This window comes from Sceloporus occidentalis, unplaced genomic scaffold (assembly GCF_023333645.1).
Source record: "Sceloporus occidentalis isolate IW3139 unplaced genomic scaffold, rSceOcc1.0.p SCAF_6, whole genome shotgun sequence".
In the NCBI taxonomy this organism is placed as follows: Eukaryota; Metazoa; Chordata; class Lepidosauria; order Squamata; family Phrynosomatidae; genus Sceloporus; species Sceloporus occidentalis.
In genome coordinates this window covers 5,702,233-5,723,028 of record NW_028316986.1, presented here as the reverse complement: position 1 = coordinate 5,723,028, position 20,796 = coordinate 5,702,233, and the positions used below count along the sequence as shown (strand labels likewise).

At 42.9% G+C, this 20,796-nt stretch overlaps 1 protein-coding gene across 5 annotated transcripts in view; it reads right to left on the bottom strand.

The window, feature by feature from the left end:
• MSRA (methionine sulfoxide reductase A) overlaps positions 1–20,796 on the bottom strand; it is a 305,188-nt gene that overhangs the window by 121,018 nt on the left and 163,374 nt on the right. For all 5 annotated transcript variants that reach the window (XM_089528791.1, XM_089528792.1, XM_089528790.1 and 2 more), the window contains exon 5: positions 7,106–7,212. In XM_089528791.1, coding sequence (XP_089384917.1) covers positions 7,106–7,212 — 107 coding nt within the window. The remainder of the gene's footprint in view (positions 1–7,105; positions 7,213–20,796) is intronic.

Sequence of the window (20,796 nt, the reverse complement as noted above, 5' to 3'; positions counted from 1 at the left end):
TTGCTGTCCTCTGAGGCTGAGAGAGGGTGACTTGCCTAAGGTTACCCAGTGTGCTTCCATGGTTGAGCAGGGATTCGAATCCCGGTCTCCAGAGTCGTAGTCCAATGCTCAAACCACTACTACACCATGCTGGCTCTCATTTCGTACTTAGGAGTAGGAAATATGTGTTTTACAAATAAACCAGTATCGGAGCATATGTGTGTGTGTGTGTGTGTGTGAGAGAGAGAGAGAGAGAGCGCATCAGATCAAAGGAGAACTGGGTTTAAAATTAAAATCTAGTCCAGGTGCAGAATGGCCCTCTTGGTGGCTGAATTGTCGTAGTAATTCTGATGACAGCTGCGCTGTAAATGAAAGTTAATTATAATATCTGAGGCCTGTCATCTGCATTTCCGTCGTTTGAACTGGCAGGAGGAAAGGCCCCCACGTGCGGCCCACATCTGAATCCTAAACAGCTCAAAAGGAACCCACGGTGTGGAGTTAAACAAAAGCAGCTCCCTGCTTGCTGCTCCTCCGCTTGACTTCTGTCCTTCAGCAACATCCACCCACACTTGAGGGTCAAGCTAATGACACGGACAGCCAGGGGTCCAGCTGTGTATGTGTGTCCATGGATGGGGGAAGGGGCTCTTCAGAGACCCAGGCCACGCCAGATACACAGCTGGCAATCCGAGCCATCTCCCGGATGCTGCCCTTTCTTGACACGGCCAGTTAATGCGTCCTGGGCTAAGAGCTGGTGGGGAACAATGGCAGGCGGGCACCCAGGCACATGCGACCCCTGACACGGCAGGCCTTTTCTCCTTCCTCCTCCTCCCAAGGATGCAGCCGTGGGGACCGGGCCCTAGGCTGGCTGCTATGGCAACCACACTGCAGTATATTCAAGGGGGTCACGTGAATGAAGATGAATGTGTTGTACTGAAAAAACAAGAAGGGGGAGCCAGCTAGGAGGCAAAGAGAGAGAGGCTGAGAGGCGATCACGTTTGGAATAAAACATTCCCACCGGAGGGAGCAAGTCCTTTTGAAAGTGCAATGCTGTTCAGTTCCTGTTGTGTTGTTGTTTTTAAATTCTAACACACCCCCCCCCCATATCTCACACAAATTCATACTGAAAATTGTGTAGGGGTGCGTTTATTATCTGTGGCAATGTGCCTCAGACAACTCTTCTAACAAAAACTAAGGTATGGTTGTGTTTAAACTCCATGTGCATCTTTGACCCATTCTTTCCAAGAAGCAAGCTGCCAGCTAGCCTTCAGAAAAATGCTATACATGCTGTGAACGCTTACATATTGCTTTTCCAGAAAAGTGTCATCTGCACCGTCTTAAACAACCATGTTCTTATATTATACCAATGCAGCATTGTACACTGCAGCAATACTATTCAACAGGGTGGTCCATGGACTGATGCCAGTCCACAAGCCATCAGCTGCCAGTTGCTGGAGAGTTTCCAAGACAGTAAGAAATGATTGTAGCCAAAGGACACAAATATGGGACCAGTCCTTGGTATATGGAGCCGAGGAAGAATTGCTGATCCCCCATAATATACAGCTGATGAAGTATTGTACCGTACAATTATACTTCTGTATCCATGGATTCCTTATCCTCAGATTAAACCATCTACAGCTTGAAAATACTTTTTTTAAAATAGATAAATTCCCAAAAGCAAACCTTGGTTTTGCCAATTTATACTGTTGTTCTTGTTTTTGTGTGCCTACAAGTAATTTTTGACTTATAGTGACCCTATCAGGGGATTTTCTTGACAAGATTTGTTCAGAGAGAGGTTGCCATTGCCATCCTCTGAAGTTGAGAGAGTGTGACTTACCCAAGGTAACTCAGGGGTTTCCATGGCTGAGCCAGGATTTGGAATTTATATAAGGAACACCATTTTACTATGCCACTGAATTTAATCGGACTTGAGCATCCACGGACTTTGGTATCCCCGGTGTGTGTGTCCTGGAATCAAACCTCAGCAGATACCAAGGGCCCCCTGTATCACTTGTACAATATTGTCTTGGAAAATCTACCTAAGAGTCAGAAGGGGGATAAACAAAAGAGTAAATAGTTAAAGGTTTATATGCCTAATTACATTTGTGCACTCAAGTACTGTATGAAATACACTACATGTAAGAAAATATATAGCTCACATACCACACTCCCAATATTGTCCATAAAAATTTAGTTTTTCCTCTACCTTTGAACACTATCTGATATTCCCCAACACCAAGACACAAGTAACTTTGCTGCAAGAAGAAAGAGGAAATATGAATTGCTCTCTTTAACCATGCTGTCGACATGTTCCAAGGCCACCAGAGGGCAATGAAATGAACCAGGTTCTCCCTCGATCATAATTCTGAATTTCCACATCTTCCAGTAAGCAAGTCAATTATAGCCATTCTCCCCCATCCCCCTTTGCTGTAATAAAATGTCATTGAATAATGTGGATGTTTATTTGCTGTGGCAGTTGACACTTAACACCAATTTGCACATTTGGAAGAGATAATGACAAGTTTGGAGGGGGAGGAGGGAATGGTCTCACAAGATATAATTAAACAATTGAAATCATAAGAAACGATTACACCAACACAGGAACAGGACAGGTGATGCCTAACACTTCCAGACAGAAGCAAGCAGGCCATTTCACTTGGATTTGCTGCATCATCAACAGAAGAGTCAACTACATGCTGGGCCAACTCTACTTGTAGTGTATAAAGAGCAAAGGTCCAGAGCTATGGAAACTCACAGAAATTCCTGGCATGAACACAGCCACCACCCATGTTAATGCCAGCTAAGGCATGTGAGAGTCCTGACTCATCCCAGGCATACCTTAGGTTGGGAGACTGAAGAGCACTGAAGCCAAATGCCATGCACCTTCTGTTGGCATTGCTGGGCACCTGCCAGGAGCCTAGCGCAACTTGCAGTGCATCTTATAAGTGCCAGCAGCCACTGCTGGATGGAGCAAATAGATTCAAATTATAAGAAGATTCTGATTAAACATTCCAATGAATGAGTGTTGGGTCGACGAACCCCAGTGATCCCTGCAAGGCACATCAGAACAAGCGATCCTAGCTCACAGCCATCAAGGTTTATCAAAGCATATCTTCCACCAAGATGTAGACAAGGTGAGGCAAAGGAAGGCTTTGAGCAGCATCAGAACTAGTAAGGGCAGAGACAGTGACCCAGAAGCCTTTAGAGGAGTCAAAGGTCATTCTTGCCCACAGTTCTTGTGCAACAGTGCAAGTGAGTTCCCACAAATTCTCTCCCTTGGCCAGAGCTGACCAGTGGCTCAAAAAAGCTTATCTTCTACTCAGTGACCTTCTTTTCCCAACATCAGGAAGTACTGAGGGATTGAGACCCCCAACAATGGTATGGATGCACTAATTCCCATTCCAGTTCCCTGAATATTTTCTTCCTCTATGAAAAAGTGACTGATTTTCTAATATCGGGGAGAGGTTGGAATTTCACAGATAATTTCAAGGAGGGGTGTTGTTGCTTACTGAACCTAACCCTCTAGTATGATGGTATATTAAGAGATCCAGCAGTCCGAGTGTTGGGCTAGGACACTGAGAGACTAGGGTGAATCCTGGCTTGGCCTGGACTTGTTACACTCTCTCAGCCTCAAAGGAAGGCAATGGCAAGCCACCTCTGAACAAATCTTGCCAAAAAACCTTGTGATAGCTTCGCCTTAAGCTCACTGTAGGTCAGAAATGACTTGAAGGCACAAAACAATGATGTTGCATTGCCCTGACAAATTCTAGAACTTATGACTTGCAGAAAGTTGTGGAGAAAACCTCACATCACTTCTGACTAGATTCCCTTCCTGTAATGCTACAAGGACTATCCTATGTGACAATATGATGTGCCTTCACTCCAAGGGTATTGCAGAAAGTGTGGCCTGTAGCAAGATGCAAAGAGAGGACCTGTGATTAGTGCCAGGAGTGATGGTGGCAGTTAGATTTTTAAAAGGTATTAGTCTGTGTGGCTGTGACTGACAGGTGTGAGGAAAGCAAGATGGAGCAGCAAGGGAAGAGCAAATGACATTGGCTCAAGACTGGCTGAACCCCTCACAAGTCAGGCTTCTGTCTGCGAATAGAGGGCCAACCCTTGCTCCTCTATCAGTCACGTTTGACCTCGTCTCAGTCAGTCACAGCCCAGTACTCCTCCATCCAGGTTGGCAGCCCAAAACAGACAGGCAATGACAGGATTGCTAGCCCCAGCCTGAGCACACCAGGGGGGAACCGCTGACACTGAACTGCAGCTTAAGTGGGAGCGAAGAGGAGAGTCAGGCCTGCCAGTTCAAAATTGGCGAATTCAGCACGCTCAGCCCTTCAGAGAATGCCACTGGCAGTCTCTGCAAAGCAATCCTATTGCCACGGTCCCCCTTCCCACCACTTCTGTTCTTTTAGTATTCAGGAGGGAAACCATTTGTGAGGAAGGAAAGGGGGAGGAATTTTTTTCACCCTTAAACTCATCTCCAGAATTTAGAGAAAAGAACCACACTTAAAACTGAATGAAATCAATAGCATATCTTAGCTAGTACCACTTTCAGCCCTCTTGGGAGAAGGATGGGGGAAGAAGCACAGCTTTCTTGGGACAAGGGTTCAACTATGTGCAGATTGCGAAGGGGGAAGAAACCTTTGGGGAAGGTTGGGGAAGCTACTAGCTCTGCATATTATCTGAATACAGAGGACCCCAGTTTCAGATTCTGGCATCTTCAGTAAAAGGATCAAGTAATGGGAATTTACCCCATCTCAGATCCTGGGGTTTCTCTGCTCGATAGGATAGACAATAGTGAGCTATTAAGAGAAACGGTTTCTTTCGGTACATGGCAAAATGTACCAACAGAGATGGAAAAAGTTGTTGTTTTGGACTATAGCTCCCAGAATCCAACATCAACAAGGACACTGGTCATTAAAGCCCCCCCCCTCCGCCCCAAAAAACACCCTTCTTCATCCAGCACATTAACTTAAAACAAAACAATTAGAATCATAGAATCATAGAATCATAGAATCGTAGAGTTGGAAGAGACCACTAGGGCCATCCAGTCCAACCCCCTGCCATGCAGGAAATCCAAATCAAAGCATCCCTGACAGATGGCCATCCAGCCTCTGTTTAAAGACCTCCAAGGAAGGAGACTCTATCACCTTCCGAGGAAGTGCATTCCACTGTCGAACAGCCCTTACTGTCAGGAAGTTCCTCCTAATGTTCAGGTGGAATCTCTTTTCCTGTAGCTTGCATCCATTGTTCCGGGTCCTGTTCTCTGGAGCAGCAGAAAACAAGCTTGCTCCCTCCTCAATATGACATCCTTTCAAATATTTAAACAGGGCTATCATATCACCTCTTAACCTTCTTTTCTCCAGGCTAAACATCCCCAGCTCATAATTACATCAAAAGCAAAAGGGAAAAGCCCTTCAAATTTAAATTTCAAAACCCTGGGCAAAATTTCTTTTTTTCAAAATTGGTGCTAGAAGGAAAACAAGATCAAAACAATTGGAGTGTTCATTCTAAAACTGCAGGGCCACCAGAATAGGTGAATATTTGGAGCATTGGTAAATGTATGGTGTATTCCTCCCACTGATGGTGCTTCGAGAAGGGCCTTCTCTGAAGATATAAGTGCATGGGCAGAATGATATGGAAGGACATTCTTCTGCATGTATTTGGGCCCCAAGCTGTTCATTTGAAGATGATAAACAGGACTTTGAACTGGGCACAGCAGCAAATAATAGTTCTTGAAGAAGTATCACAATATGGCTCTAGCGGAGATGAATCAGTAAAAACTCTTACCACAGAATATCTGCATAGGTTCATGTTTCCAAACCATTTTCAAAGAGATTCCCCCAATGAATAACCCATTACAGAAAACTAACCCGGATGCTTTCAGAGCATGAATCACTTTAGCAAGTCTTTCCCTGTCCAAGAAACGCAATAGCTGGCAAACCAAATCAAAACAGGTAAGAGATGCTCCCAGTTGTAAAGCCCCTTGGGCATCTATTTATTTATTTATTTTATATCCCGCTCTTTTCCCAGGACTGGGACTCAGAGCGGCTCATCTAGCAGCAGTGACTATGCCAGACCAAGAACTATCCCCATGTTGCACACCTCCTTCTTCAGAGGGAGTGCAACACAGCCAGAACACCAGCTTCCTAGATCCAGCAACCACAATCAAGTCCACAGTGCCACCATTTTGTCAGGATTTGATTTGTTTATTGGCCCACATCTGTCTTTTTACCAGCTCCAGATAGTAGTTCAACATCTCCACAACCTCTTCTAATACAGTTGACAGAAAGAAACCAAGCTTGGGTGTCAACTGCATCATGATGATATGGTACCTTCCTAAGGATAATATGGTACCTTCCTAAGCATCCAATCTGGGGCTGTTGTAACTACTTAAATAAAGGATTAAATGAAAAGCACTGTTTGAAAGAAGGCAATCCCTTATATGCAGATAACTAAGGGGGATGGCAGGGTAGACCCTCTGTAGGGCAAATTTGGACTCTTGGCAAGCAAGATTAGGCTCACAGGCTCGAGTTTCTTCCAACCTAAAATGTGCTCCCAGAATCCTCCACAGCTGCAGAGTTCCTTGGGATATATTTAAGAGTATTTCTGGCAAGAAGACTGATATGGAAAGGATTCCCTGAAGATAGGAATTTCAAACCCACTAGCTTCATTGGTCTGTTGTTTTTGTCCATTACTGCCAAAGGCTTTCAGAGAAAGCATAATGCCAGCAAATTTAAATACACAAGGAAAAGAACCTGGGGGAGTATAAACCAATGTCATGCAAAACCCAGTTGTTTCAACAGAGAGAGACAGCAACATCAAAATGACGTTCACAGTTCTGGGTGACGGGTTCTTACTTCTGCTATGAATGACACCATGAAAAGAAGTATAGAGAGGCCAAGAGGATCTGTGAGTTAAGTGCACTGAAGCTAACAGCAAGGCAGGAAACTAAACAGGCATGAGTCTCCAGGGAGCCTAGAAAACCACACTTAAAACTCTGAGAAACTTTCCAGCAATGCACAGGCTGATGGGGTCAAAAACCAAACCAAACCTGACCATGGCTTTTTTCAAAAGATGGATGCTTGCAGGAAGTCTTCCCGGATGGTCTTCTGATACATACCTTTTGGTACTCATCTCTAGACCTCAAGGCAGCCTCCATCTGTTCAGGGGAGAACGTGTAGATGGCAGAGCGATACTGTGTGCCGACATCATTCCCTTGCCGCATCCCTAAGGAGACAAAAAACAGGAAGGGGTGGGTGGGTTGGTTAGATGTCTGAATGCTCAGAGGGTGTAGATATAATCAATCAATCCAACTAATTTTAGTGTTCTCCTTCCATATCTTTAGAAAAGCAAACCCTTTATGTATTGTGCACCCACGGTTGACATTTTTGTCAAGTGTGTTTCTCTTTTGCTTAAACAGACGTGAAGTGGGGAAAACTAAAAGGATATTATGGTCTGGTGACATCAGCAGCAGCCAAGTACAGCTGAAAGGCATTAAGGCAAATCAAGTGAGTGATTGCATTATGTGCCATGTTCTAATTTAGTGAAATCAAGAGGCCTCTAAAATATTTATTTGGCATCACAGAATCACTCAAAGAATCCAATTGTAAAGAGGCCTTTAAAATCTCTCCGTCTAATGAATGGAGAGCGCTTATCTGAAGAGGTGGCTCTGCACCCTTGCGCAAGCTGGCAAGGACTCCCTATAATCCCGATCTGCTTTAAATAAAATGAGGGCCCTGAGCTGGTTTGTATAAAGAAATTGCTAAGGTTCATTTGTTGCTTCAGCTGGGGGGGGGGGGGGGGGGGAGGAGGAGAAGAGGCTGGAAACAGAGTGAACCAAGTGAAGGGAAGGATGCACATGTGTACTTTATGGCATTCTATTGTGAGCTGGTCCATGTGGTAATGCCAGCACTGCAACAAAATCTGATGACACTGGCCCACTAACCACTAACTGCAAGGAGCAAAACTGGTGACACTTTTGTTAGCCCTAAAATCTCTTTGGAGACAGAGAAACAAGGAGCAGGACACACATTATTTATTTGTTAATGCCTCTCTGCAAACATACTCCAAGAGACTATACCCAAGGCAGCCATGTTATTCATACAAAAACTCGCAAAACGGCAATACTTTTATCAGCCAAGCAAAATGCACAAAATATATGATGTGAGCTTTCGAAGCTCCATTGGCTTCTTCATCAGGCAAAGGTGTTAAAATTTAAGCAGGAAAAAGGTAAGAGCTTTGAAAGCTTGCATCATGTATTTGGGCATTTTGATTGACCAATAAATGTATCACTGTTTTGTGGATTTTGGATGATATTATATTCCAAGACTATACTATATAGTCTTGATTATATTTATTTATTTTAATTGTTAAAATGTTTATATTCCACTATATAAAATGGGATCTCAGGACAATGTGCAATAAAACCAATTTAACCTATTTTTAAAATAATGTAAATAGTAAATAAATAAATAAATAAATAAATAAACAAACAAACAAACTAAAAGCACGTTGACAGCCAGCATGGTGCAATGGTTTGAATTCTGGACTGGGATTCTGGGAGTCCAGTGAGGTTTAAATCCTCACTTGGACATGAAAATCCACTAGCTGACCTTGGGAAGTCATATTCTCTCAGCCTCAGAGGAAGACTTTGGCAAACTCCCCCATAAAGAAATCCTCCTAAGAAAGCTCTATGATAGGTTCACCTTAGAGTTGTCATGAGTCAGAAATGACTTGGAGGCAAAAAGCATGTTAAACAATTTGACAAGTTCAAACCAGACAGTTTAATTCCACTGAGAACCATTTTGACACAATTTAAAATCTACAACTGGCCAGGGCTGGAAAGCGTTTGGAGAAGAGGGCATATAATGATATGGAATAATGGTAGAAGCTGTTATAACTGGGCAAACTTCACAGGTAACATAATAGGACAGACTCTACCATCCCTAAACAAGCTATTCCATGCACTGCTGGTGTGCATCACTGGTGTGCATTGGCATCAGAATTTGCAGCTTCTCATGAAATGGAAAGTTCCACTGCCAAAAGTCAACACACAGAGAGATGGACCTCCTGCTGTGCTGTGAGGTGAAACCAGTGATCCAGAGGCACCAATGATACCCCACACCTTTTTGGACGACACATTGTGCAAGGTTCACATATAAGTGTTGAGTTTATTGATGAGAGAACTTTTAAAAAACCATAAACATTTATTTTAAAACAAGCCCTTCTTGTAACTATTATTGGCACTAATAAAATTAATTAATTAACTGATGAAACCTTCTTAACTCAATAAGCAATAAACAGGGCAAGAAATTCAAGTTAGGAAACTACAGCACAGGATGAATGATCCAAATAACCCATTTCTTCACAAGAAGAAAGCTTAGCAGAGGAAGAATTATGTGGCTGGACGTGCCATTTTATAATTCCACGATGCCAACTGTGCATTTTGTTGTTGTTGTTGAGTGCCTTCAAGTTGTTTCTGATTTATAGGATGCTTAAGGCGAACCTATTGTGGGTTTTTCTTGGCAAGACTTGTTCCCATAGGGTTTGCCTTTGTCTTCCTCTGAAGCTAGAAAGTGTGACATGCCCAAGATTATCCAGTGGGTTTCCATGGCCTAGTTAAATTAAAACCTTGGTCTCCAGAGTCATATTCCAATCTCAAACAGCTATACTACACTTGCTCTCCTGTATTTTACTTGCATCCAAGTCCCCAGAAATGCCTTTAATCACTTAGTTCTCAGCAACCTTAGATTTGTTTCATGCACCAAATTAAACTGTAAAATTACAAGGAAGATCAAGCAAAGATTTAAAAAGGATAAAGTTGTATTCATTTAGATGTACTACTCCATTAAGACCCAGTATTTTACAGTGGTGTTTCTATCAACCTGGATAATTTAGATAGCCCATGCTTATGGTGTGTATATGTTTTTTCCACTTTGTTGTTGTGATTAATTTCCATCAAGATGACTTTGACTTATGGCAACCCAATGAACGAGAGATCTCCAAGTCACCCTATAATCAAGGTGACTTGCTTTTACGTGCTCAGGTCCTGCAGACTCAAGAATGTGGCTTCCTTGATATAAACCTGAATACGGTCCTCATCTTTTCCTACTGTCTTCTACCTTACCAAGTATTATTTTCTTTTCTAGTGAATCATGGCTTCTCATGATATGGAAGGAGTACTAATCAGGTTGCACTCCACTGTAGGGTGAGTATGTGCTACAATGCCATTTGGAGAGCCACATTATTACTGTCTTCCCCGTAAGAGATAAGAACCTAATGGAACCATTTTCAGTCTCTCTGTTCAAGAAGGAATCTAGTGATAATGGAGACAAATTCTACTACGATCTGAAGCTCTCCTTGGCATGGTGCAGTGGAACTGAAAAGGGCAGCTCATAGCTCTTACTTTGGTAATAAAAATGTATCTTTGATTTACAGTTTTCTACAGCTGTCACTTGCTTTCTGAAATACCGAGCAACCAGTTTCCTTTCCTCCCAATCAATATCTGCTGAGTTAAGGCTAATAAAAGTTCCTTCCCACAGCTCATCATATGATTATTTAGCCAAAGTCATTTGTACCATGTCACTCTGGCTTGATCTCATTCACTGTAACGATTCGGTGAACAGAGCTTAAGAGTTGCCAAGGGAAAGGAAAACCCAGAATAGAAGGTCATCATATGTTAATGAGCTGGCTTTACGGCCAGCCCACTTATTTGGCAGACAGGCACAAGAACCCCGCAGAAAAAAATCAGGAGCAAAGTACCCATTTGCAGTTTTCCTCTCAGTCCTGGTTGGACCACTGAGCTGGGTGAAAGAAATGCAATGGAGGTTGGTGGCTTCCACATCAGTGGGAGAGTGAATTCATGTTGGGGTTCAATTTGAACTTTTAAAAAGTTATCCAAGGTATTTAACTCTATAGATTTAGCATCTCAGAAACCTTCTTTACAGTTTAGATAAAAATAATGAGTAGATTCTGTTAGTTTGAGAGTAGATTCTCAGAGTGTTAGTAGCCCTTTTTAGGGAAGGAGGAATCTGTCTGAGGCAGACTCCTTCAGCAGAATTTATACAGGGAAATACACTGAATCTCCACCATGTCACAACATGTCACAATACAGAAGACTTATCAAAAGTAGAAGGTGAGCAAACTTCATTGGAGTTGTATAGTTGGAGACTTACTTGATTCTTCTTAATATGCATGTAGGATTCCTAATGTGTAACTAACTAGGAGGGAGAATTCAGAGACATAGCCATTTTAGTTTGGAATATCAGTATGCAAAGGGATCTTGTAGCACTTTTGAGATAAACTGTGCCAAAGAAGTTGTAGCATAAGCTTTCATAGACTTAACTCTATGAAAGCTTATGTTAACAACTTCTTTCGCATAGTTTGCCTCCAAGGTGCTACAAGATCTCTTTGCATACTAACAGAAAATTTTAAGTAGAGTTGCAGTAATAATAATAATAATAATAATAATAATAATATAAATTTATTTCTACCCCGCCCTTCCATGGATATGATCAGTAGAGGGTTGTGACTTACAGCCATTCTAGTTAAAAGAGAAAAAGAAAAAAAAGGAAGCAAGTAGATGTGAGTATCCAAAGATACTGGAGATATACTGCTACTTTGTGCTCAGAGCAGCTAAAGTGAATAGCAACGCTTTAAGAGTGTAGTGCAATAATCATTTTAGATGACGAGGTGGAGGGAATTCTTACCAAGTCTTTTGTGCTTAGTTGTATGTCTTAGCTCCTGAGGACCTTTTCTAGTTCTTTCATAGCTGCCCTCCCCATTCTTAGTCTTCTTCTGATTTCTTGACTGCAGTCCCCATTCTGATCAATGTTTGAACCAAGGTACAGGGACTCTTCTACAATTTCTATTTTCTCATTGTCTAGGCTGAATTTATGGATATCTTCTGTGGTCAGTATTTTTATTTTGTTTATGTTCAACTGTTAGCCTGCTTTTGCACTTTCTTCCTTGACTTTCCTCAGTAGTTTCTATAGGTCTGTGATGTTTTCTGCTTGTCTTATAGTGTCATCTGAGTATCTTAGATTGTTGATGTTCCTTCCTCCTATTTTCACACCTCCCTCTTCTGTGTCCAAGTCTGTTTTTCATATATTTTCTGCATATATCATCTATAAGCCTAAAAATTTATGTCCGAAAATTGACCTCAAAATCTCAGGTCAACTTATTTATGGGTCATTATAGAAACGTGATAACAGCTCTTTCAGATTTCCCCATGCAGTGAGAAGAGGAGCTTAGGAAGAAAGAGCCAAGCAGAAAGAGTCCTGGGTGATTGATTGATATTGCTCTTTGTTTAAGACTCCCCCTCTCGCCTGTGCGTCTGGCTGAAACGATGAAGAAAAGCCTCTGTGAGAGCTGCTCTTGCCATATGCACACATACACACACTGAAGAAGCCTCCAAGTTTTATCCCCGACCTAATCCATGTCCAGTCCATGGGTCATAGCAAAATCCATAATTTTGGTCACAAAACCTGACCTCAACTTATACATGAGGTCGACTTATAGTTGAGTAGATATGGTAACTTGAACAGATAGGGCCGTGATGGCGAAACTATGGCACGCGTGCCACGGGTGGCACGCGACACCATTTCGCCAGGCACGGGGCGAGGGAGAAGGCAGAACGGGTGCATGCCCATTCCGCCCCCTCCCTGCCATCTCTGAGACAGCGGGAAGCCAGAAAATGGCGCCTGGGAGAAGGAGACAGTGCACGCATGCATCTATCTCCTCCTCCCAGCCTCCTTTCCCTCAGCCTCCCTTCACTCTGTGCTAAAGGGCTCCATGGAGCCCTTTAGCGCGGAGTGAAGAGCCGAAGGAAAGGGGCCTGGGATGCGTTCCCAGCCTCCTTCCTCTCAGCCTCCCTTCGCTCTGCGCTAAAGGGCTTCATGGAGCCCTTTAGTGCGGAGCGAAGAGCCAAAGGGGAGGGCACTGGGACGTGTTCCCAGCCTCCTTCCTCTCAGCTCCATGGAGCCCTTTAGCGCGGAGCGAAGAGCCGAAGGGAACGGCCTGGGACTGATGCCCAAGCCCTTCCCTTCGGCCTCCCTCCCCTTCGGCCATTCACCTTCTCCTCGGCCTCCCTTTCCTCGGAGCGAACGGGTCCCTTGGAGCCGTCCTCCAAAGACTGTTTTCTGGCCTCTAACAGCCCCAAAGGGACTCAGAGGCCAGCAAACCCCGGAGGACGGAGCCCAAGGGCTCCGGCCGCTGGGCACCGTCCTCTGAGGATGGTTTGCCGGCCTCTGACAGCCCCAAAGGGACTCTCAGAGGCCAGCAAACAGTCCTCGGAGGACAGCACGCTGTCCTCCAATTCCAATTTGCTGGTCTCTGAGAGTCCCAAAGGGACCCTTAGAGGCCGGCAAATGCCGGGGGCGGGGGAGGGAAAAGGGGGACAGAAGCTCCGCCCCTGAGGGCAGGAGCTCCGCCCCCATCCTGGGGGTAGAAGCCCCGCCCCCGGCACGCGAACTACAAAAGGTTCGCCATCACTGAGACAGGGTGAAAAGATGCAGTCTTTCCTGAGCCCTTTGCCCATTGGGAACCATTCTGTTTTATTATGTGTTTATTATTGTTTTGTATTTTATTGACTACAGCAAAGCCACAACATGTACAGCTGAGCAAAATGAAAAGTTGAAAGACAGCATCAATTATGGCGAGCGGTATACTATCTAACCTCCTCCATTATTCTAATAGCAAAAGAAGGAGACAAGGGACATAAAGAGAATGCTTGCTAGGTTCATTGCCTCACTGACAAATGGGAGCCACCAATCACTGACTGAAGAGGAGAGATCACAGACTCATAGAATCCTAGTTGGAAGAGACCCAAGGGCCATCCAGTCCAACCCCATTCTGCCATTCAAAGTACTCCTGACAGCTCCAGCCTCTGTTTACAAACCTCCAGAGAAAGAGACTCCACTAGAACTCCAAGGCAGTATCTTTCACTGTCAAACAGGTCTAACTGTCAAGAAGTTCTTTCTAATGTTTAGGTGGAATCTCTTTTCTTTTAGCTTGAATCAATTGTTCTGTGTCTTAGTTCATTTGAAGTGTCATAAGCTGGAAACAACCCGAAGGCACAGAACAACAACAGCAACAGAATGACAACAAGTACTTTGTACAGTGACACAGCAAAAGCAAGAGGTAGTAGAAGGCTGGCGATCGATTGTAGAGATGCAGGATAAAAACCAAAACATCTTTCACTGCTCAGATGGTTAGTGTAAGGCCTTGTAACTTATCTGCAACATTTATTCTTAGGGCTTTCATCTACCAAAACTACCTAAATTACTTCATTTATCGGTAACCAAACTGTTTGTCAACAAAATTAGCTTACAGTGGCATTTGTATTACCACTGACTCTGTGCTTTCGTGAAAAAGGTGTTAATATCCCAAGCTAAGAACTATCTCTGCTCTCCAGATGTCAGCAGGACTCATTTCCAGCACGGAATAAATGGAAGTCTCACCTTGTTGTTGTTTTGTTGTTGTTGTTTTTTTTGGGGGGGGCAGCTGCTACAGAAGAATGTACAGAACTGTTACCTAGACAATTAAGAATATCCTATAATAATGTGAAATATTAATCAAAATGCTGAATTTAAGACTGCCAGTTCTCTTTTATAATGTATAATGTATCAGTTATGAGACACTATTGCTTAACAACCTTTTCAGGAGAGCAACAGATGATTAATGTGCTATAGCTACCAGTCTCATTTTCACAACAATTGGAAGGACCAGTTTAGCTGTTATTTTTCATGTGGTAAAGCCACCAGAAGGTGATTCAACTACATTGCTCTCATATCATTCCCAGCAGGCAGTAAGTAATAATATTCACAATCATACCTACATACAGCAAAAAGAAAGGGCTCCAAGAGTAGCTTGTGAATGACACACTCCAACTATCCTTATATGCCAGGGACCATCCCAATTAATTCTCTGGCCTTCCACTTTTTCAGCTATCTTCTACCCTAGCAACAGGATTCCACCCTAATTGTTACTTATCCACTTTCAAGGTAGTGTTGGTTTTAGTATTAGGTATTTCATTAGAAATTTTGTCTAGAAATTTTAGCCAAAGAAACAACCCAAAAAACCTAGGTTAAGTTACCTGTGGGTAAATGTAAGTACTGTACCTTAATTTTTATTTTAAAAAGGAACAGCCTCTTCTCTGAGTAAAGTGGCAAAAGGTGAGAGGTTAGTCATAGGATCAAAGTTGGAAGAGACCTCAAAGACCATCAAGTCCAACCGCATTCTACCAAGCAGGAAGGCACCATTAAAGTACCCTCTACAAATGGCCACCCAGCCTCTGCTTAAAGTCCTCCAAAGAAGGAGATTCCATCACACTCTGAGGGAGTGTCTTCCACTGTTGAACAACTCTTACTGTCAGAAATTTCTTCCTAATATTGAGGTGGAATCTCTCTTCCTGTAGTTTGCATCCATTGCTCTGTGTCCTATTCTCTTTGCCCCATGACTAGCTTGCCCAATTCTACTCCATTCCCCTTGATGGCTTTTCTTCCTCCCATATCATCTCTTTGTGGTTAGTGTTTCATGAGGCAGCAGGAGGTCCCCGCTCCCATGCCATGCTGTTGGTGGTCCAGTTAGGCTTGGTATTTCTCTTTGCAGTGCATATGCTGGCAGCAGAAAACAAGCTTGCTCCATCCTCAATATGACATCCCTTCAAATGTTTAAACTGAGCTATCATGTCACCTTTTTTTCTCTTACCTAGACTAAACATACCCAACTTCGTAAGCCACTCCTCATAGGGCTTGGTGGGTTCCAGACCTTTCACTATTTTGGTTGCCCTCCTCTGGACACACTCCAGCTTCTCAACATCTTTTTTAAATTGTGGTGCTCAGAACTAGACACAATATTCCAAGTGAGGCCTTACCAAAGCAGAATAGAGTGGTCCTATTACTTCCCTTGATCTCTGTCCCAAGACAGTGTAAAAGAAGCACTGACCCCCCTCTACTCTCTCTGCCATGGCACCACTTCTGGCTTTTTTGAATACCTGGGTGGGCAAATAGCAGTAGCACTAGCTCTTTGACATTTCCCTTCAAACAAACACTGAGGGAGTAGAGCGGGGTCAGTGCTTCTTTTAGGTTCTCCTTAGACAGACTAAGCTCTCACCTTTTACCACTCAGAGGGGTATGGCTCCCTTTTTAATAAGAGTTAACTCAGTACCTTAACTCTTGCCTTTACATCCTTTTTTGACATGTGTGCACTTTCCTAGCCCTGCCCACACCTGGGTTCACCTCCCAAACATATCACACAGCCACCATATACCTTAGCTCCCATCTAATCCATCAAGCCTTTAGGATGAGCACAAACAGTTATGCCTGTCAAAAGTTCTTTGGCATAATTTTCCTTTGCTTCATTCTTTACATCCTTTGTTATTTGCCCCTAAGGTATACCCTCAACATAATAATAATAATAATAATAATAATAATAATAATGTTTATTTATATACCACTTTTCCAAATTAGATCAAATTAGACTTATTCATGGGTCATATCAAAATCCAGAATTTTGTTCCTGAAACCTATCCATGACTTATACATGAGGTTAGCTTATACACAAGTATATATGGTAGTTCCATTTTGGGCTGAACCCTTACACCACACTAATAACTGATTGCAACTGTGAGCATGAGTTGAAAGAGGATCTAGAAAAAACTAAATTATGGGTGTTGTCTGTGTGGTTTTTAAAGAAATAATGTGCAGATTATTCAATCAGTTATAGATACGGCCTAATACCTAGGCAGATGAGAGGGTTAGACTACTAGTTGGTGCATTTAATGGAGGACTGTAGTTCTGTGGTTTAGGGGCACCATTTCATAAAGATGTTTTTTAGGTTCAGTTGCTGGCATGAGATCTTGGACAACTGCAGCCAGCTACAATAAAACCTGGGTTAGGTGGACAAACAGCCTTCTACTTGGGAGAGTAGGCTGGGGGAGAGGACTGTCTGATCTCTCCTATGTCTATGTAACAGTAATTGAGGTCTGGCTTCAGTGTGATAGTCAAGCCTGCCAAGAAAGTGAGGAAGTTTGTAGAGGACTCATTACTGGGCTCTGGGGGCTCTTTTCATGTAGATAAAACTGCATTGCTGCACTACAATGGCCAATTCTCCTACACACGGAAGGAGAGGCAGATACCTCCTTCACTGTAAAACTGGGCAGCTTTGCACAAATTCGAACTGGCACCAAAGTGTACTAGAGAGCTCTTCTAGGTGACAGCAATCCACCCTCCACCCCCTGCTACCTATTTGCTTTGAGCATTTTAAATGTCTCTGCTCAGGGTAGCATTTCTGTCACAGGGATATTTCAAATGCAAATCCTCTGCAGTTTGAACTTTGCATATATCACAGGAAAGTGAGGCTCAGATCAATTGCTATGTCTGCAGAAGACTTCAGGTTCAGTGTCTTGATAGGGCATAAAAAACAGCTGTCTGGACAACTCTATGATTTGGACTGTCCATCAGTCTTAAGAATACTGGGGCATGTGAATACTGGGGCAGCTGCCTCTATAATGAAGACTGACAACTCACTTATGTGAATTATTAATTTGTGATAAGTTGGGGATTTTTAAAAACCTGATTAATGATTCCCAACTCAGAAACAGACAGAGACTCACACAGAGACACACATGCATACAGATTCAGCAAAGAATCGTTCATCTATCAGTCTGTTGCAAAAGCAGAAGGGAAAGATGGCTTCTACAGTTCTCCACTCTACTGCCTCCAGAGAACCATTTTTCCAACTTTCATCTTATCAGTGGCCTGTTACAGACTGCCAAAATAAAGCTGCTTCAGGTCTCTTTGAAAGTATGCTATTTAAATGATGCATGGGTCCTAAGAGTCCAGAGGTCGCGCCAAAGCCACACTCCATTCCTAAGCACTGGAGTGCAGCTTTGGTGCAGCTTCCGGATTCTTAGGATGCATGCATCATTTAAACAGCATACCTCCAAAGAGACCCGAAGCAGCTTTATTTTGGCAGTCTGTAGTGTTCCTTTACAAAAAAAAAAGCCTGATATCTTTACCAAGAATTTATCAAGGTTCCAGAGGAGGCCTGCTTGCTAAAATATGATAGCTGGGGCAGTTTATGAATAGATCCCAGCCTTCTCAATTTTTTAAAAAAATATCAAAAGTAAGTAAAGGGCTTAGACCAGAATGCATAATGGCAGCTTAGGCCTGCTTTCCCATTTTATATGGGTACAGCTGTTCCTCTTCTCTTCTAAGCAGACACATCTGCTCATTAGAAAAACAATGTCATTTCTAGTGTCTAATTCTAATTATTTGCAGATGATAGATTCCTTGCACACCATCCATAACAGGCTCAGCTTTTCCCACCCAGTGACAAATAGGCCCTTTCAAGCAAATGGGATAACTGGCAATAAAGACCAAATGTATGTGGAGAAAATATGTGCATGTGAAATGTGTTTGGTCGCCAAGAAGAGAAGGAGGAAATTCCTTAATTCTTTCCTGCTTCCCTAAAATCACACAGGATTGACTGGTTCCAGAAGCTTGGCTTGGACTCCATTGGGCCCTGGTCATCAGTTGCTGTAACTTATCACAGTTGCTGAGATGCGATTATGGAGTTGCAAAAGCCTTCTGAAGGCAATCAAAAAGCTGGGAAGCTGTCATTGCCCATGATGGCAAGGCTAATGTGAAACACTGTGCTGGGTAGGTAAGTGGCAGAGGTAGGAGCTATATCCTACCTCTGCCACCATATGCACTGCAAGAGAAATGCCAAGCCCAACTGGACCACCAACAGTATGGCATGGGAGGGGGGGGGGGGCTCCTGATGCCTTATAAAACACTAACCACAAAGAGATGGTTTGGGAAGAAGAAAAGCCATCAAGGGGAAAGGAGTAGAATCGGGCAAGCTAGTCATGGAGCAAAGTGTTGGGGTGTATGTTGAGGTAAAACTAACAATAGCAGAGTCTTGGAGGTATGCTAACAAAAAGTAGCTTTACTCAGCAGAGTCATAAAATTGAAGCAAAAACATAGTAAAAATGCTCAATACAGAACAGCAGAATTAAAGCATAGCATGGCTTTTAATATAGCAGCATGTCAGTTCAGCATTACCAGTCCTGCAGCATGTAACTTCACAGAGAGCAAAGCCAGCCAGTATGGAGAGCATACAATTCCCTGTATGCTCCAACAGCATGGAGAACAAATATTACCAGTATGCTCTCAGAAACCCAGCATACTTGCAATGCTGTTATAGTCTGCAGATTGGCTATGATAGCCACCTGGCCTAGTTGGCCAATTGCTCTCTCATTTAGTAATTGCAGGCTTACCTTATTGTGGTTACACCTGCCATTTGCTACACCTTCATCCAGTCACAACTTGGTATGCAAACTGGCATACCCTGACACAAAGGGCAGGAGAACAAGATGGAAGAAGAAGGGGCACTTTCTTAAAGAGCCTGGATTGGATTTTTTGAAAGTGAGAGGCACTTCCAAAGTCCTGAGTTCACTTCAGCTACTAGACAATGAAAGATGACAGTATGGGATCCCTAGTGGAATCCTCTTTTCTTAAAGAAAACAAACTGAAGTACACCATACTTCAGCTAGCTACATGCAGGTTTAGAGGTGGGGAAGCCTCTAAATACCAGCTGTGGGCCCAAAATTGTCTTCTACTCTTGCTTATGAACTTTCTGGGTGTATTTGACTGAATGCTGGACCAGAAAGAACTTTAGTCTAATCCAGCGGGACTCTGCATAAAAGATTTTTGTCACTCTACACTGAGTTCTTAGTAGAACAATTCTTTTGTGTGAATGGCAGCATATGAGAATCCAGCTTCACCTTTTCAAGGAACAACCAGCTCCAAGACCTCTAAACTGGAATGAAAAGATCAGTGTCAAGAGTTACATTACAGAGTGTTCTATCAGTAAATGATCCCTGGGTAGAATTTTTAATTATTACAATTATTTGGAGGGTTTTATATCACCCTTCTTCCAGTGCGGATTCCATATCATCATACATGAAAAATATGTAGATTACCTATACAATAACATGACATCAACAATAATACTAAAAATTAAAAAGATAGCAATTATTATTTGGTGTTCTTCAATTCCCTGAATTTTGTACCATGGCTCTTCTATCTAAATGAATAATTACAAATGCATATAAAACTTCCTATTTCAAAGAATGAATTTATTAAGGGAAACTACATGCAAAGGGGAATACAAATTTTCAGGTGCATGAAAATACACATTTCTGTGAGGACTGTTGTTAAAAACAGCAATCAAATGCAGACATGGGACAAAACAAACTTATGCTTGAAAAATCACAAATGTTTTAGAAAGCAAAACAGACAAATCTGTCTACCTCTAATCGTTACGCCACGAGTGCAGGATTTGCAGCCTGCAGAGGCTGCCAAGGAGGATCCACTGAACCAAAGGATCAGCTAAAACAATTCCCTGCCACGCTGCTATTAATGGCATCCAAGCCCCATGCCATCAGACCTTTCACTCATCTCCTCTCATCATAAAAAAGATACCTGTAGCAATTCAGGGAAGATGAAAAAACACCGAATGCACAGAGGACAAAGGCTCCATGCCTGAGTGAAATTATCATCTGTGAAGCTGCAGAGAAAGAGGCCTTTAATTTGAAAGACCAACAAGAACATTATGGAAGGAAACTGTAATAATCAAAGGTGAGAGGAATATCTATTGTCTTGTGTTGTTCTCTGTGGGAATTTTCACAGCACAGACATCTGGGGGGTGGGAAAAGCCAGCGTTGTGAGCACTGAGTTCTTCATTCCTCCCCACCCCATCAATAAATGCCTGCAATCATACTCTCTGGAGCTGCAGTGCGATTTC